General features: G+C 42.6%; 1 protein-coding gene across 1 annotated transcript; it reads right to left on the bottom strand.

Annotated features, from left to right (window-relative positions):
* Positions 1–303: 303 nt before the first annotated feature.
* Positions 304–3,160, bottom strand: LOC122643988 (histone-lysine N-methyltransferase, H3 lysine-9 specific SUVH1-like). Its single transcript, XM_043837578.1, has 2 exons — positions 2,949–3,160; positions 304–2,732 (listed from the first exon to the last, which is right to left on the bottom strand). Exon 2 carries the CDS (start codon positions 2,524–2,526, stop codon positions 316–318), a length of 2,211 nt encoding a protein of 736 aa, XP_043693513.1. The 5' UTR covers positions 2,527–2,732; positions 2,949–3,160; the 3' UTR covers positions 304–315.
* Between the last annotated feature and the right edge of the window lie 15,270 nt (positions 3,161–18,430).

Below are 18,430 nucleotides of genomic sequence, written 5' to 3'. Positions count from 1 at the left end.
ATCAAAAAAATAACCAAATCACTAGCATGCAAGAAACTCAGTAAGGTAAACTGGTAAGGTGAGAGCTAAAATAAAGCAAATTTGGCATAATCACAAGCTTGGGAGACATTTGAAAGAATATTCAAGATGAGGAAAGCAAACCAATCATGTAAACACAATAGAAACATTGTAGAGATTTGATAGGAAGCACAGAAATAAAGATATTAATTACAGTATAAGTTCACAAACAACAAAAAGGACTGCAAGAATCCTAACCTTAATTCGAGGACTCTGTTGAACAGCTGCATGCCCATTCTTGTATTGATTTCTAAGTCACTAGCCAAAGTATCCTCGGCAGTTTGAAGATCCACATGAGCATCTTTTCCTCCTGTGGTGAACCCCACTCATCCCATAATCATACACCAACTCTGTCAATGGACGAATGTGTTTGATTGCATAAAATGCAATATGCAGATACGGTCCATTGCTGTGTTCATGTAAGACTGGCAGCCAAAAGACATTCGGAGAGCAACTATGGTTCATAAAGCGAGCTACATTCCCCACATTCTTTGCATTTATCATGAGGGGTGAAGGTGTTTTATATTCCTTTTTCATATCAATATCTTTCTCCTCACCTAGTAACTCAGGTATGTAACTAAAATCGGCAGGCACCTGATAAGTGCAGGTAGCATCAAAAGTATAATCATTATCTTCAACTTCATCATTATCTTCCTCTACTTTAACACCTTCTATAACTTCTCCAGCATATTCACAAATAAAACTGCCTGCACGGATTGGATCCCAGGACTGCAGACCCCAACCTCTATCTTTGGTCTTAAACACTTCTAGTCGCACTTTCAAACCCGTCTGTGATGCTCGGTTTGAACAGTGAGGCTGACATGGGCATGAAGGACCACATTCATGAATCACAGATTTCCAACTGACGAGAACCCTATTGGCGATATATGGGAGATCACCTCCATTTTTCTTAATGCAAGAACAATTATGATTACCTGGTGAGCACACACCCTTGCACTTGCAGCCAAAAGAGGATTCAAGTGAGCTAGCTGGCTTTGCATGCTTGAGACCAGGGAAATATGAGAAATAAGCAGGTCCTTTCTCATCATCAACATCATTTACAAGAGAAACAGGTAAATTTTCAGCCCCCGACGTTAAGTCCGGGAGAATAAGCCCGCGTCTGGAAATGATACCTTCCTTCCATACTTGTATTGATCTCCAAATGGTGAATCCAGCAGCCTGTCCAGGTTGTCTTACCAACTTGTACTTGAAAACATTGCAACCCGACTTTCCTTTTTCGGTCCATGACTCTTGAATTTTATATAAACCATCATAGATATAGACCTTTCCCGTTGGATTACCTACATCCTTCATGCCACGAATGACTCTTAACTCATTACCCCGCCGCAAGCTTTTCTCTAGAGCAAGGTTGCCCCTTTCAAGCTTCTGATCAACAACTTGTTTATCTTTCCTATTTACATTTCCACCCTGGCCACTATAAATCAATACATCCCCATCATCCACATCATCCTCATATGCTCCAGAAGAAACAATGCTTACGGCCACAGGCTCTTCTTCCTCGTTAAACCTGAGACTAGTATAGTCAATTCCAGCCATACTCGGAGCATGCAATCCTACCAAGCACATCTCCATCCTGAAAAAGAAAATATCTCCAATTTCAACACCAGGAACAGCTCCTACTCTCTTCCTCAGATTTGTTCGAAGACCATTATTCATCATAATTGTGCCAGCCTTTAAATCGGCACGTCTGGTCACTCCAGAGACTGGATCTTTTGTATCTTCAACTTGGCAAATTCTTCGCCTGAGCGCATCAAATTTCATAACAATACTGCCAACTGATTCGGTATAAACACTAGCCGCTGAGGACAACCTGACCTCCTGGATGCTCTTTACTCTTTTGTTGGATAACTCACCCTTCTGCCTCTCCCCACTACTAGTGGCTTCAGCATCAGTATTATGAACATTACAGTTAAAAAGCCGCTGTGCAGGTTGCTTCAGGTTGTCACTGCATCCATCTTCTGTCACTGTTCTAATAGAATCGCCCTTGGTTTCACTTTCTTCTCGCAGCTCCACACCCACTTGATGGGTTTTGGAGCTCTTCCTAGATGACCTTGCATCACCATTAGTGGACCCTGAAAAAATGGGCGGTAATGTGGGAGGAGGTGTTCTATATGAAGGCATTGGTGCAGGTGGAGTTTGCACAGGGTAGGAGGAAACAAAAGGCCCTGTGTGATTAGTAGCTCTACTTGGGGTCTGAGAGTGTTGGTCAGGTGGCCTTTGATATTCCGGAGGGGGATAGAATGGGTAAAATGCAGTGAACCCGGGAGGATATGGGCCAAATGCGGGAGCATATACAAAGGGAGGAACTTGGGGAGGGTAAAATGCAGTGACCCCTTGTGGAGATGGGACCACTGGAGCTAAACAACGCAAAGGCCTCACATCTAAGACTTTAGATTTATCAAAAGACCCTGGTGGAGGAACAGAATCTGAACCCAAACCTCGTTCCATTGATACCCACCACTCTAGGATAACAGTAATCTTCAAAGCGTCACTATAACACTAACAAGGACGTTGAATTATATACTTCTCCTCTGTTTTTCAGATTCTAAAATTGCTAAATGATCGAATCTTAAACCCATAAATACAATGACAACATGGTTATAGCTTCCACTATTGATCTACAGATCAAAATGCAAGGTAGAAATGGTACAAATCTGCATCCAGAAAAAGAAGAGGCAGAAAAAATCAGCAAAGATCAACTAAGACAAAAAAACAGAAATAGCCCCGAAAAGTCGAAATAAGGGAAAAACATGCAGTAAAATTAGCGATTCGAGCTGAAACTAGAGAAGATTCACAGGGAAAAGCCCCAAAAACAATAACTTTATTATTCAAAAGGTCCAAAAAAAAAAACACATCCTAAGATAACTTACCTTCAGAGCAATCGACAGTATCAAATCGAACAGAAATCAAATATTTCCACAAGAAAGTGAAACCTTTTGCAGCGTTCCCAATATGTTTAAGAAGACCAAAGAAGCCTGAACAGCACCTTTATTCATCGACCATTCAAGGAACCTAAACGAACAAGAGAATACAAAAATTTCGAACTTCTACATGAAACGATTGAACCCTAGCTCGATAATTTGCTTTCTTCAACTTTTAGGGCTCGAAATCGTTCGACTGAAGTTCCTCTCTCTCTCTCTCTCTCTCTCTCTCTGTGTGTTTCGGGCTTTCCTTCGTTGATACTCGACTAGTACTCTTTTTTATTGTTGTTAATCACATGTCGGCTATTCGGACAGGTGGATTTGAAATTTACGAGTACTTTTGGACCGTTGGATTCTCTGACAAATACAGAAAAATGGTGTTTTTCTGTGCCAGTGAATTTGGATGCATCATTTTTTTTTTTTTTCGCTTTATAAAATAAATCAGATACCCGAAAGGTCAGCTCAGTTGGTAAAAGATCAACTCCTCAAATAAGAGATCATGAGTTCAAATCACCTTAGGCCTATCTTCATCCGCTATTCCTCTTTCCTATTAAAGCTCCCCAATTCCCCAAAAAAAAAAAAAAAAAACCAGGTCCAAAAACACACCAAAAACATTAATTTGAGAAACAAAATGAGGAAATTTGGGAAAGTTGTGCCCGATAATATCAGGGTCTCCACAACTCCACTCCCAAAAGCTCCCACATCTCTCATCATCGTTCCGACCGAAACCCAAGCAAAGTACCATCGAACTCAAGTAAGCCCTATGCTCGTCGTCCTCTACTCATCTTCTTCTTCCTTTGCCATCTTCTTCTTTTTCTTCCTCTGCTCATCTTCTTGTTCTTCTTCCTCTACTCATCTTATTCTTTTTTATTACCTATTTTTTTCTTAAAATTTAGTAGGTCTAACGTATGCTCTTGATTTTGCAGAAACCCCAAGTTCACATCTTCTAACTAGTGCGAAGCAGGTCGAATCTCCACAGGTAAAAAGCCCTTTCCGTTTTTCTCATCTTTCGTCTTCTTCTTCCTCTGCTTTCTCCTCTTTGTCTTCTTCTTCCTCTACTTCATCCTTTTTTCCATTTTTTTTTCTTCTTTTTTCGATATGTGCTACTCAAAATTCCACCTAAAAATGTTTCTTTTTTTGCTTTTTTTGCTCTTGAAATTTTAGTTAGATACTTGGATTGCTTGAAATTTCAGTCTTATCTTGATATGTATTTTTTTATTGTTTCTCTTACCCAAGAACATGGCATCCACCATTGAAAAGAGTCTGAGAGACCAAAAACCCATAAGCCCAACACTTCCTCCTCCAGAAACCAGATCCAACTGTCTCTCCACCTGTGCATCATAATCCTATAACCCTCCAATGAAATCCTAGGAAAGGAGATAACCCAAAAGAAAAAGAGGAGGAAGAAGAAGTGTTAGTCAAATAGCAATCTATGGGATCATCTCCATGTTGATCATGGCTAAAAGCTATAGTTGAATTTATTTGGGTCAGCCCATGGTGACCCTACACCAATTATAAACCAGTTAGGGTTTTACACCTCCTGGGTTAACTCATGGCTGTCCATGGGTGCCATATTTAATTTTAGGGTTACCCATAGTCGCCTATGGGAACCCTGGTGTAAACCAATAGGGTATGGTGTAATAAACCATTACCCAATCCTTCTCTTTCTTGTCCCATAAAATTATGAGATCCCTAAGAGAGAGAAAATTCATTTCTTTTCCATCATATGGAAAGAGGGATCCATCCCATATCCGAATGCGCAACGGAAGAGATCGATTCGGGTTTCTTTCACATCACATGAATAATCATATAATTAAAACAAGAGGAATTAACAGAAATTTGCTAATCTGATGAGCCTCAAGTGTTGCTCCTCCAATAGGCAGTGGTTCTTCCTCCAACGGCCACATCAGGTAAATAGAAATGAACCTCCAATGGTGCAGCCAAAGTTCTTCAAGTCAAAAAAAAAAATCTTCAGTTCTTCAAGCACAGATCTGGGTTTCCAAAACCCTAACTCTCAAAAACTAGAGAGCAAGAAAGAGGGAGAAGAGATCACAAAAGAGAATCAAAAATGTAGAGGAGGGGGGAGCACCAAAAATTTGCCCAAGGTTGAAAACGTGGTGCCCCCCTCCACGTTTTTGAATGTTTAAATAGAAAGGGCTTCTAAAGCCCTGTTTGGTAGAACCCAGTGAGGGTTTGTTTCTCTCTCTCCTCTTTGACTTGAACTTGTTTAAACCTAATGGGCTTCTAATTGGTGAAGAAATAGAATCTAATAGGGAATGTTTAATTAATTATTTATTTTATATTTAATGGATAAATAAAAATAGCACCTTATCCAATAAATTAAATAAATAAATAATTAATTTGTAAATTTCAATTATACCCTCACATAATAATAATTATGTACCAACCCACCATTAATCAACATCACCATTATGGAATCTAGGGCATGTGCACGTGTACTGTCAAACCCTATTCCATAGAACATGTCCATATGAGAGTGTCTGTGTACGTGATCGAATCCCGCAAAACACGATAAAATATTTTAAATGAAAACTACACATAAACTATCATTTTATGTAAAATAGGTTTTGCAAAAACCATTTATAAAACGACATTGGGTTCAGATTTTGATCTGACCATTAACAGACAATCTCTATCTTGATGTCCCCCAATCGGGTAGTTGTAACTGTGTTATACCCGCACCCAAAATACACCCTAAGTTTTCGGGGGCCAAATTGAATTTTCATTGATAAATGTTGCGGTACTACCAATGGTCGACACCTGTGACTTTGGACCGTAGTAGTCAAGGGGGAAGCTTGAACCAAAGGATGAGAATCACACTTTGATGGGCGATTGGACCACACAGTGGGTAAGCTTTTAATCCTAAATATTAGGTATGCATACTCCCCTAAAGCCCATGAAGTGCGGGCCAAAGCCCGAAGCCAAACAGGAAGTGAAAAGGCCTTTTCTTAGGATTAGATTTAAGCCAGGATGCAGGACTGTTGTTGGATCCGGGCTTGCATTTTATGGTACTGTTGCGCCTCTAATGAGTAAATTATTGTGTGGGACCCACATGCCCCCGTGCCCCAAACATCATAGAGGTATTCTCGGGCTTGATGGACCCCACCCCCACCTTTATCCTTTCCTCACCTTGTTAAACCATGTTAATGGACCCACAAAGCTTAACTAGTTAAAATGTGTTTTATGACTTAAAGGCCATAGCCCACAAGGCCCGCTTGATCTTTAAATGAACCAAGACCCAAATCATGTTTAAATTAAAGTTTAAAGCATTTTGGACATTTGGGAACCTTAGCCAAATAGGCCCTAAGGCCCAACTAAGTTAAAATGGATTTTGGAGTTTAAGGATTTAGGCAAACGGACCCTAAGGTCCATTTTAATTATAAAAGGAGGGGGCTCTTAAGCTCTTCCTCATTTCTCCAAAAGCCAAATCGTGAAGAAGGGAAAGAAGAAGTAGAAGAAGAAGAAGAAGAAGAAGAAGAAGAAGAAGAAGGAGAAGGCGAGAGGGGGAAAGGGAAAACAACTCCCTCACTCACACTCTCCCTCCCCTCTTGTTGTTCGGACAAGGAAAGAAGAAAAAGAAGGAAAAGAAGGAAGAAGGAGAAGAAGAAAAGGAAGGAAATGAAGGAAAGAGTAAATAGGGCTCACCTAGCCTTGTTCTTGCTGCCTCTAGTAGTGGTAAATAATCTTCCCAATTTTTCCCTCTCCATTTCTCTATTTGGTAGTATAGGGTTTTGGTTTTTGGGGTTGGGAATTGCTTGGGCTCCACTTAGGACTCAATGCTCTTGTGTTGGGGTATGGTCTTAGTCCCTTTGGGTGCCATTGCACACCCTTACTCCTCTCATTGATGTACCATACAACCCAAGCCATAAAAACCTAGGGTTTTCACCCAAAAACCCAAGTTTGGGTTGAGTAATTGGGTATGGACCATAGATGCCTTAATTAATTGTGCCATTAGGGTTAATAGGATCCTAATAAACCTTAGAAACTATCCCCACAAGGCCTTGTAGCCATTAATGAGCTTTGGGGATCGATTTGGTTGATTATTGGGGAAGAAAACAATGTTTCGGATGCATCAGATGCAAGGTCGGATGCAACATCCTGCGTGAATCCATACTTGCATCCGATCCTGCCTGAATTGCCCACCTTTGACCTCTGCCCAATGTTTTGGCCATAATTTGGTGGATACATATCAATTGGACGCGATTCAAATTGCATTGTAAACTAGACAGATAGGTCTATCTTTCATATGAACAAACCTCAAACCAACTTGGATTGGAGGTGTCACTCCCCCATTCTGATAGGAATAAAATACGGTAAACAAAGGTGACTAGGATGACACGAGTCACCCTATAAAGCTACCAGGATCACTGACACAGTGTCCCAATCCACAGTCCTATACTAACATCAATATCACATTAATATCATAGTGTAAAAGAAGATAAATAGTACATTACCAAAAGTAACGAATATGCGAAAGCGTTTAAGAGAGTAGTTATATTATGCTCAATCACTAAGTGATACAGTAGGTTAGCACCATGTTCGGACTGACCATAACATAACTATACAAAATATACGTATAACAAGATTGTTTAAGCGTGGCCCAAAGCCCAAAAGTAAACAAAAAGGTGGGAACAATCCCAAGTGTCATACAGTCCATAAGAACAGTCGTTGCAAGAACAACCCTCGATGTGTTCCTCAAACACAGCCTCAGGTTCCTCGACGCTTATATCATCGTACTCAGAACTCGGCTTCAAGTCCAGCAAGATAACCACCATCTGCATCAAAATTTAAAAAGAGGTGTACATAGGGGGTTAGCTCTAATGAGCCAGTGAGGGGATGGGGAATGCACAACACATAGCTCACAAATAGTCCATGATGTATGCAATGTTAATAGATTTTACACCTAGTAATCAGACCGAGTCAAAGGTAGATGCTACTGCGATAACTTGGGTAAACACTGTGGGTCACTTAACTTATCGCCACAGTGAAACCTCTATTATCACCAGATAGCCTACGCCTGTTGAAGCCTCAATACCACCTAGTGGCAGACCCCGATAACCATTACTACCCCTGGCCTGGCCTCTCCCACCTCCACAGGCGGCAGGTGCTCTGGCTATCCAACACTAAACCCCTGTTGGTAAGGGTCGTAGCATAAGGGTAGAGAGATCCTAGCCACAGTTATACTAAATGCAAGATCCTATCGTCCCGAGAGGTATTCCGGGTGCATCAACGTCTCATACCATCTAGCACCCGGGTACCAGCACTGCACGGCGTATACAAACCAATATGGCAAGCAAGTTAAAGACCATAATCATTTCTGGGGTTCCGACACTGGTATTTCCTCGGTACTGCAATCCAATACAAGATAAACCAACATCTCATTGAAATCACATCAATCATATCAAATAAATAATATGCAATATGCAACATGCTTGATAATGATGCATTACTACGTATAACATGCTTAATAAATATACAAACCCAAACAAAGCCCAAAACCCACTCATCAAGGATTCGCTTAAAGTTCGGGTTTTGAAAGAGATTGTCGGACACACGCCTCCGAACAAGTTAGACTACCTAGGGATGCGTGTGATAAGTATTAGAAGAGTGTAGGTGGGCTCCTTGATGAGTCCCAAGAGTTAAAGTCAAGTTTAACAAGAGATAGCACAAGCAGACTCAGGGACAGAGGTAGCAGTGGAAGTCCGTTCCTGGCTCCGTCCAGGCTAAGGGGTCAAAACACAAGGGACGGATCCACGAACAGAACCTACCTGTGGATCTGTTTGTGCATCTGTTCGATGTCTGAGACATTCCCAAGGAGAAAGGATCCACGGACGGAGGCACAGGGTGAATTCGTCCCTAGCTCCATTCGAGGCAGACACCAGAATACACTGGATGGATCTACGGACAGAAGCACGATGCTAGATCCGTTCGTGGATCCGTCCGAGTTCCTATCCGAAATTTGAAGGATTTTCGCTTCCACCTTCAACCATTGAGATTCCATGGCTCCAAGAGCTAGGGGTGTTCTAAATCTTCCTAGGGTCCTTTGTGTATAATCCATTCATAGGCCTTAGTGTTTCCAATGATTAGAATCAATTTAGGGCTTCTCAACCCTCGGTTAAGGGTATAGGTCCTTTAGAGCAGTAACCTGAGTTGTAAGAGGGGTTCTAATGACTTTAAATGGGGAAGGTAGAGCCCATTAATGATCTCTTCCCCCCTCAATGTCACACCCCAAACCACCCCCTGGGAGGATTAGGTAGGTGACCCGATTTGCACGGTAGCAATCTGCCAAACCCCAAGGATCCAGAAGCTGTTAATATCATTCACAAATACACACATCCACAATAATGAATAGGATAGAACTCAGAGTGCTGCGGAAGCTAATATTTACTTTAAACATTAAAACTAAATATTTATAAACATCTTTTGTCCCAGCTCTCTCTCTTTCTCACTGGTAGTCCCAACTCTTCCAACCAAGCTTTACAAAAAGAATATCAAAAGGGGCAAGGCAACCCGAGCCCCAAAACAAAGCTATACAAAAAGGGGATTCCTATCTATAACAAAAGGGATCCCAAGGTCAAAAGAAAAGTCAATTGCCCGCCCATCACGGGTCCTCTTCAACTATCACACTCGCACCAGAGGTATGACCTCCGTCCGGGTCCACACCAATACAGTCATAATAATCATGGCCCGCCTCCACAAGATGAGCCTCCTTGCTATCGAAACATCCACCTACAGGATCATCTAACAAAAGACATATATAAGAGTATGAGCTCCATCGAGCCCGTGAATGAAACATAACCATGCATGCACATGCAAGTACAACCAAATGAGTCCTACATGAAATGCAGTTCATTTTATTTATTAGCCACCTAACATCACAACTAAGGCAGATAAAAGTGCTACTACAATCCCCAATACATGTATCCCTGGTGTGGGCTTTTAACCCCTTCCCGCGATACACCCATTGAGTTGACAGAGAGGACCGATCAGCTCCCGCATGCTCTCCATGGTCAGCCCGACCAGTCCTCTGGGATTAGTCTGTGAGGCACCCATCATCATTTTAATATAACATTTTCCTTTGTCTCTTTTCTGGCATTCCGCCACATAATCACCTTTTCAGTGTATAACAATATTATTCCTTTTTCTCTGTCATATAGGTACTCCCACAAACATCCAACACCTTAACCCCTGTTGGCAAGAGTTTGTAGTACTGGTGATGATATTCTAGTCCAATGCATTCTATATGGCATAGTATGAGTTGGGTGGTGTCAACCGCATCCCATTCTATGGGCTACCACAGACCTCATTTCCAAACCAGCAACGGCATCTAGTCTAGCAGTTCACATACAAGCATCATTGTCCATTTTCATTATTCATCAGTCCAGAATTCAGTATTTAACAGCATATAAAACAATTGAAATAAATAAGCATAGTAAATAATAGTGTTGTATTTGTCATGACTCGTTAGTCATGTTACATTTACACATATGATGTAATTCCACTCACCTTGTACTAGTCCCGCTTGCTCAGCAGTCATCTCGGTCCCGGTCGGTATCTGACACTGCACCTCGAGCTTGGGGTCAAAACCTAGTTAACTGGATCATTCAAGCGTATCAAACAAAGTTTAAAATTATATTAGTGTCCTAGGGTTGGTCTAGTTTTAGTTGGACTCAACTCTGAATACATAAGTATCATTTACAATTCTCTGGGTCTTGCACTGGGCTTTCGGGTCAAACTCCCAGTACATCATCCAGAGATGCAAGGTTCATCTTTCCAAGTATTTTTACAGCAATATCTACCCATTCATGGTCCTACCAATCCCATAAATCAGTACAAAGATTCATAGCCTAAAAGAGACTAGGTCTGTGCATGGGTTCTTGGCTCTGTGGGTCCCACTTGAGCACCCGAGGTGTGGATGATAGCAAGGACCAACGGGGAAGGGTTTTCAAGTCATTTTCATTCTCCCCATGCTGTTCTAGACCTGTTGGTGAAGGTCCAAAAGGCTGAAATTACATCAGCCCCCAAACAGCAACGCTAGGCGTTTGACTGGGCATTTGGGTTAATCGCCCAGAGCATTGCCCAGTGCCTGTTAAACACGAGATTTGGCTGCAGGCCTGGCCATGATTTCAATCAAGGATGATCCTAGAAGGTTTGTGGTCCTAAAATGGAGCTAAATGAACTGGTTCTAATGGATTCAAAGCCTGGTTATCCATTTGGAAGCTGGGTTGGGTTCTAATAGCACAGAGAATGGATGCCATGGCTAAGCTCAAGCTTTGGATTCAATTTTGGCTACATGCAAGGCATGGATCACTTGTATTTACCTACAACAGGTCTAGTTTTATGCTAAGGCATGAAGAAATCCATTTGCATGCAATGATCCATGCCCATACAACATGATTTGGATGCAAGTCTGCAGTGCAGCTCATCTTAGAGACTGACATCTATCTCTATTGCAATAACAACTTCAGATTCTAACTTTAAATGACTAGATCTTGCATGCAATGCTCATGCATGCAAGATCCAGAGCCCTACTAGGCATCTAGGTGATGCTCTAAGCATTACTGGCCAGAGATACACTAGACAGGTATATGAACCAAATGCAACATAGATGGACAGCAGTGTTAGGGACTGAAATACATACCTATAAGCTTACAAGGATGTGAGATAACCTAGAGGGGGGTGAATAGGTTATCACTAGTGAATTTTACTCTTTTTCGATTTGTCTTCCAATTAAGTGTATAAGACAAAAAGGTAAACAAAAATAATGCGAAAATAGGAAAACACAAGATTTATAGTGGTTCGGCTAAACCAAGCCTACATCCACTCCTCTCAACCTTGAGAGAATTCCACTGGTAATTTCCTTTCAGTACAGTAGGTGGGAAGACCACCTTTACAATCTTTTTCACAGGATAAGAGAATCCTAACTCTTTTTCATAGGATAAGAGGATCCTAATTCTTTTTCACAGGATAAGAGGATCCTACACACTAATCTAAGTACAGTCTAGATTAATGTAAAAATGCTTTCTTAACTCAAAAGCATAAACAGTTGAAAGATAAAATGTAAGGATTACCTAGGCAAGTAATGTGACATGTATTCCTTGCAAGTGAAGAATGATATGTATATGAATGCTCTATGTAATGCCTTCAACATAATAAAGCTTGAAATATGAATTTGGAGAAGGTCTTTGATGTGTTGAAGTTCTCTTGAATGATGCTTGTAAGAGATGGCCAGACTTCAACAAAGAGAGCTTGAGATTAATGCTTGAATATAGCTCTCACTTGATTTGAAACTCACACAAAAAAGTCTTCAATGGCTAATACTTGGGGGGTTTCAAGTGTTGTCTTTAGAGCTAAGAAGATGCTCTATTTATACAAAAAAATCTGGGTTAAGTTTGAGTCACAACGGATTAAAAATGGCTAGTTTTTAGTCAAATCGGTCGACCACTTTGTGTGTCGCTCGACCTCTTTAAGAGAGCCATTGGAAAAATAGCCGTTGGAGATAAATTTGATTAACTGGTCGATCACCGGTCGACCGGTTATGGAACCGATTGGTGTTGGGTGATCGGTTCCCCAACTGGTTCATCCCACTTCAGTCTCTGCGACTGGCGGTTGATCTGTGTCCAGACCAATCGGTCGATCGGTTCTGAAACCGATTCACAGACTGATAGTTTTCGGAGGATTTTTCTCGGTGGGTACTTATATATATTATACCCTATTTAAACTAAAGCCATTATGGTATATAATCTAGCCTTATAAGGTCTCTAAAATGCATGATGTATGCATTGCAATTTTCATTAAAGATGCCATGCAGTACATTGTGTAAGTGGAGTGTATCTAATGATTTGAGTCCTTGGTCTTCATATTGACATCTTCAAAAGGATGTTCTTCAATCTTCAAAAGATTTTTGTTTAGATCTTTCTATTGTTGAAGCTTCTTATGTCTTTACAGCATCCGTGATCATCCAAGTTCTTTGGTTCTGGGCTTCATGACTTCTTGGCTTCATGACTTCATGGCTTCTTGGCTTTATGTCCATTTTCAAACATGTTCGTTTGTTATCATCAAAACCAATGATTAGGGAGGGAAGTGATTACCCAACAAAGGATTGTTCAAACCAAGTCCAAATCCAGCCTTACACCCTTCTTCCTTCCTTCTCCTTCTCTTTCTTTCTCTTCTTCTTCCTTCTCCTTCTCTTTCTTTTTTTCTCTTACTGTAGAGGCAGCAAACGAAAATGGGAGGGCTGGGCCCTCCTATTTATAGTTTTTAAGCTTTTAAGGCCTGTTTGGCCATGAGCCCCCTCTTTCAAGAATGCATTTTTAGGTGCATTCAGGGCCATTCCAGTTGCATTGGTGGGGTCCACTTGGTTCAGAGGTTGGTAATGATTTCTAAAATTCCCATCTACCTCTAGGGGGAATCCACAAGCTGTATGCATTATTCCCTAGAGTCTGGAGTTCAAAATACAAGTTTCAGACACTCTGGCGTTTCACTGGGCATTTGGGTCAATCGCCCAGTGCATCACCCAGAGAATGAAATCTCTGCTATTTTGCCTTGGCCTTGCACAGGGGTTGAGTCTAACACTTGGGCACTTCACCAATACCCTTTCCAGGACCAAATACACATCTGAATAGGTATTGCCCCTATGTATTTGGGGGTGGGGGGAGACAGATTACTTGGAGTTGGAGCTGTATATCAGGTTATGGGCTGAGCAGCTGCATGGGTCTACAACCCATCTTCTCACAGGTATACTGGATGCCATCCTTGGAGGTTCTCCACTGAATTCAACCATCGGGGTGACACTCCACAGTGTGCTTGGGTGATTGGTCACAGGATCCTGTCCTTCAGGCAAAAATTTCAGTCAGTCTAGTGCAGATTTAACACTCAAGGTTAGCCCTTGGGTTCATATGGAACCCTAGAACCAAACCAATCCCAAGGAGGGTCTTAGATGGCTAAGGAGGAGAGGTTAGGAATAAGTGGGTGACTTACTTGTAAGGTTTAAAGCCTTCAATGGATGAGTTCCACCTCAACCTTCCACTCCTCCTTCTTCTCCTCCTCTTCCTTTCCTTCTTTTTTTCCCAAGCTCCCACGATTTGGTTGGTGAGGACTTCAATGAGCTAATGTATGGCTGAGTAATGCATTTATATTAGGTGGCGCACTTAGGGCCTATTTGGTTTGGTCACTTAAGTTATAAACACCTTATAAACATTAATTAGGCTTGTGGGCCCACTAACAAGGCACACACACAACTAGGGGGTCCAAGGGTAGGGTCCACCAAAACATAAGAGACAGCACCAATGGATCATCGGACGGATTCAGTCCTATGAGTCCGTCCGTGACTCCGTCGCTGCTGCAAAGGTTGAAAAATACACTGAAAGCCAAAAGGCTTGAACCCACGCTTCGAGGCCATTTAGGGGAGGATAAACAAGTATAGAGAGGTTAGTAGCTCACCCTTTAGTCGTCACGGCGTGTCCCCCATGATTCTGAAAAGCTTCCCCATAGCGAGGCTGAGTTCATCTCCGAGCGAAGTATCCAAATGGGGCGATACTAGGTACATCCTCCGATACTCCTCGCTTTTAGGACTGGTACTAGGAGGGTAGTCGATGAAGTCGCCATCGATGAATTTTCCCCACTGTCGATTGAGGAACCTTTCTTCGACGGGCAAGCCTGTGTAGTGGTCAATGATTTTATGACCTCTAAGGAGAACAACTCACCGATGTACGTGGTAAATAGCCCAGGTAAGGGTACTTCACCCGCATCTCCACTTGCGCTTCCCAAGATGCTTCTTCCTCCGGATGATTGCACCACTTCACTTTCACGTAGTGGATGGGTCGGTTGTGAAGGTGAACAATCTTACTATCCAAAATCTTCTCAGACTGTTCCTTGTAGGACATATCAGCTGCGAGCTCTGGTGGTTCCTGAGATAGAACATGGCTCGGGTCGTGAATATACTTCCACAACATGGACATATGGAAGACATCATGCGCATCGTCCAAGGATGGTGGGAGTGCCAATCGATAAGCCATCGGCCCGATCTTTGCAAGGATCTCGTATGGCCTAATGAATCTCGGACACAACTTACCCTTCTTGCTGAACCGCATTACTCCTTTAGTAGGTGACACCTTAAGAAACACCTTATCGCCGATAGTAAATTCTAGATCCTTTCGACGCTGATCCGCATAACCCTTCTGTCTAGATTGGGCTGCCTTGATTCGTTCATGAATCAGATCCACCTTCTTACTAGTGGCCTGGATCAGCTCAGGACCAAGGATATGACGTTCACCCACCTCATCCCAGTATAGAGGTGTTCGGCACTTCTTACCGTACTGGGCTTTGAATGGTGCCATTCCAATGGTAGCTTGATAACTATTATTGTAAGTAAACTCAATAAGTGAGATATGCTCATCCCAGCTGCCTTGCATATCAATGGCACAGTCTCTGAGCATATCTTCCAATGTTTGGATAGTCCTCTCTGACTGTCCGTCTGTCTGAGGATGGAAAGTCGTATTAAAACTCAGTACTGTACCCATTGCCTTCTAAAATCCACCCCAGAACTTAGATGTAAATCTGGGGTCACGGTCAAAGATGATGTCACGCCCCTATCCGGATGTAATAAATATTGCCACATAGGGGTATGACTGGGACAATTACACATTATCCCAACCCCTACTAGGATCGCAGATACAGTGTCCTGAGCCACAGTCCACACTATCATCACATATTGATAACAGAAAGGAACGTACAAAAGGAACAAACCGTTCGAGATACAAAGTTAGCAGAAGCAAAATTAAATTAAATCATGTGAAATTATAGAGCATCAGAGATCTCTAATGATAACACATATTACAATTCTAACATAAGTAACCGTTCATTACTCTCCATATACATAGACATACATTTTATACATGATTGTCGAATGAAGACAGAAAATAATAAAATAACAAATAATCGCCCCAAAGGCACTAATCCTGGGTGTACATCTACATCCAAGTCACAGCCACCGGTTCCACTTTATTTGCATCCAACGGTACTCATCCAAGTAGTACCTCCTGTATAATCAACTAAAAAGGGTTACGCAACGGGGTTAGCTATACTAGCTAGTGAGGTAGCAAAGGGGAATGTACATATACCATACAATCAAATATCAATCAGAATGATGCATGCTAATGTTAGATTCATTTTCCACCTAGTACATAATTCTATCGGTCAAATACATGCTACTGTGATAACTCGGGAAACACTGAGGGTCACTTATCCTATCGCCCCAGTGAGACCTCAATTATCACGACGGGACCTACGCCGGTAGAAGCCATCATGACCACCCAATGGCAAATCCTGATAGCCATCACTACCCATGCCCTGGCCTCTCCCACCTCCACAGACCGCAGGTGCTCAGACTATCCAACACATAAACCCCTGTTGGTAAGGGTCGTAGGATAAGGGAACAAGCATCCTAACCGTAGATATACTATATGCAAGTCCTATCATTTCGAGAGGTATTCCGGGTGCATCAACGCCCCATTCCATCTAGTACCTGGGTACCAGCATGGCACGACACATACAGATCAGGATGACATACAACAATTTTCATAATTTAATAAATTGGGGTTTTGACACCGGCACACCCGGCATCGTAGCCTGATACAATAGTGAGCATGCTATCACAATCATAACAGATCACATTTGGATAATAATGCAATGCGCACAATGCTTATAAATATATAATAGCATGCTTAAGATTAACAATTATATAATATTCAAACCCAACAAAGTCACCCAGAACCCACTCACCTAACAAGGACGCCTCCGTGTGTGGTTGACATGAATCTCACCTAGGTTTCCCGCTCTCCATTGAGTTGGGTAGCCTAGGAATACAAAAACAATAATTAAAGTATGCATAGAAGGGTCCCATGCTAGGCCCCTAAGGTTAAAACCAAGTTTTAACCAAGACAGCACGAGCGGACTCACGGGGGGTCTCACCAGAGGTGAATCCGCCCCTGACTCCGTTCAGGCCAAAAGGTAAAAATAGAGCGAGCGGACCCACGAGCGGAACTTCTCACTTGAGTCCAGTGGTGCATCCGTTCGACACCTGAGGCAATCATAAAAGGGAGTGGATGGACGGGCGGATGTGCTTCTTGGGTCCGCCCCTGCATCCGTTCGATTCTTGAGACAAACTCGAGAGCAACAGGCTTCGGGCAGAGGCAAATAGAGTGAATCCGTGCCTTCATCCGCTCAGGCCAACACACAGGGTTTATACTGGGTGCATTGATGGGCGGTACCACGATAGATGGATCCGATCGTTCATCCGCCGACAGTCTCTTCTGAGATTGTAGAGGGCTTTAGCTCCAGCTTGAAGCTTGGAGCGCCCTAAGCTCTCAGGGACAAGGGAGAGGTGTCTAAGCCTTCCTAGGGTCACTAGGTCCTAGGCTCACCTCAAGGATCCATGATCCTACAAGGTTTAGGTCTCATATTGGTCCATGGGTTGGGATTTAAGGTTCAAACCAAGGGTTCATTGGCCATGGCTGTAATTGCAGCACTTAGAGGCCTAGGTCAGCATCCATTAGAGCTCCCAACTAGGGCCGAGCTTTACCTTAAGTCCCAAATGGAACCTTAGGTTAGCCCTAGCTCAAGAAACCAACAAAATCAAAGAGTAATGGGGGAGAGCTAGGTTTGGGGGAGCTTACCTTGGTGAGCTTCCTTCTCCCAGCCACTCTCTCCATCTCTTCTCCTCCTCTTTCTCTTCTTCTTCCTCCTTCTCTTTTCTCTTGTCTATTCTCCTCCACGGTTTATGGGGGAGGGGGAGAGATAAGTGAATGAGAGGGGTTAGGTATCCTTTAAGGGGTTAGATGGGCCTTAGGGTGTGTTTGGTTTAGGTACCCCAATCACTTAGTGGCCCTAGGTCTTTAAATGGGTTTTAGCTTAGGTCTTAGGGCTTGTTTGGCCTTAGGTATAACCATTAGGTCCATTAGGTCACGCTTGGGGTGCATCCTAAGTCCATAGGACTCATATGTCCACTAGGGTCTGTTTGGCCTAGGCTAGGGTGTACAAGGCCTATTATTCACCTAGTTAAGCCTTGGGGGCCCCACTTTATGGCCCACTCAACCAAGCAATGGTAAGGGCAGGGGTCCATATGGTCCAAAGGTTCAATTAGGGTATCTAGGACACGGGGTTGTGGGTCCTATAGGAAAATAATCCGAAAAGGCTGATGATAGCACGGGAGAATCCTCAAGCGGATTCAGTAAGAGTGAGTCCATTCGTGACTCTGGTGCTGCTGTTATGGCCCAAACTTCAAGGAAAGTTGTGGGGCTTTGGCCAACACTTCCAAGTCTTCAAGGGGGTTCTTTTGATGGTATTTCCAGTTCAAGGTCGTCAGTGTTGACAATAGCCATAAGGCATTACCCATTGGGTAAAGTCTAAAC

The sequence above is a fragment of the Telopea speciosissima genome, chromosome 10 (genome assembly GCF_018873765.1).
Source record: "Telopea speciosissima isolate NSW1024214 ecotype Mountain lineage chromosome 10, Tspe_v1, whole genome shotgun sequence".
Lineage (NCBI taxonomy): Eukaryota > Viridiplantae > Streptophyta > Magnoliopsida > Proteales > Proteaceae > Telopea > Telopea speciosissima.
This window is presented reverse-complemented; position numbering and strand designations above follow the sequence as displayed.

Bases quoted from the DNA above. Each gene is read 5' to 3' on its own strand.
- LOC122643988 (XM_043837578.1), bottom strand. From the start codon at position 2,526: ATGGAACGAGGTTTGGGTTCAGATTCTGTTCCTCCACCAGGGTCTTTT.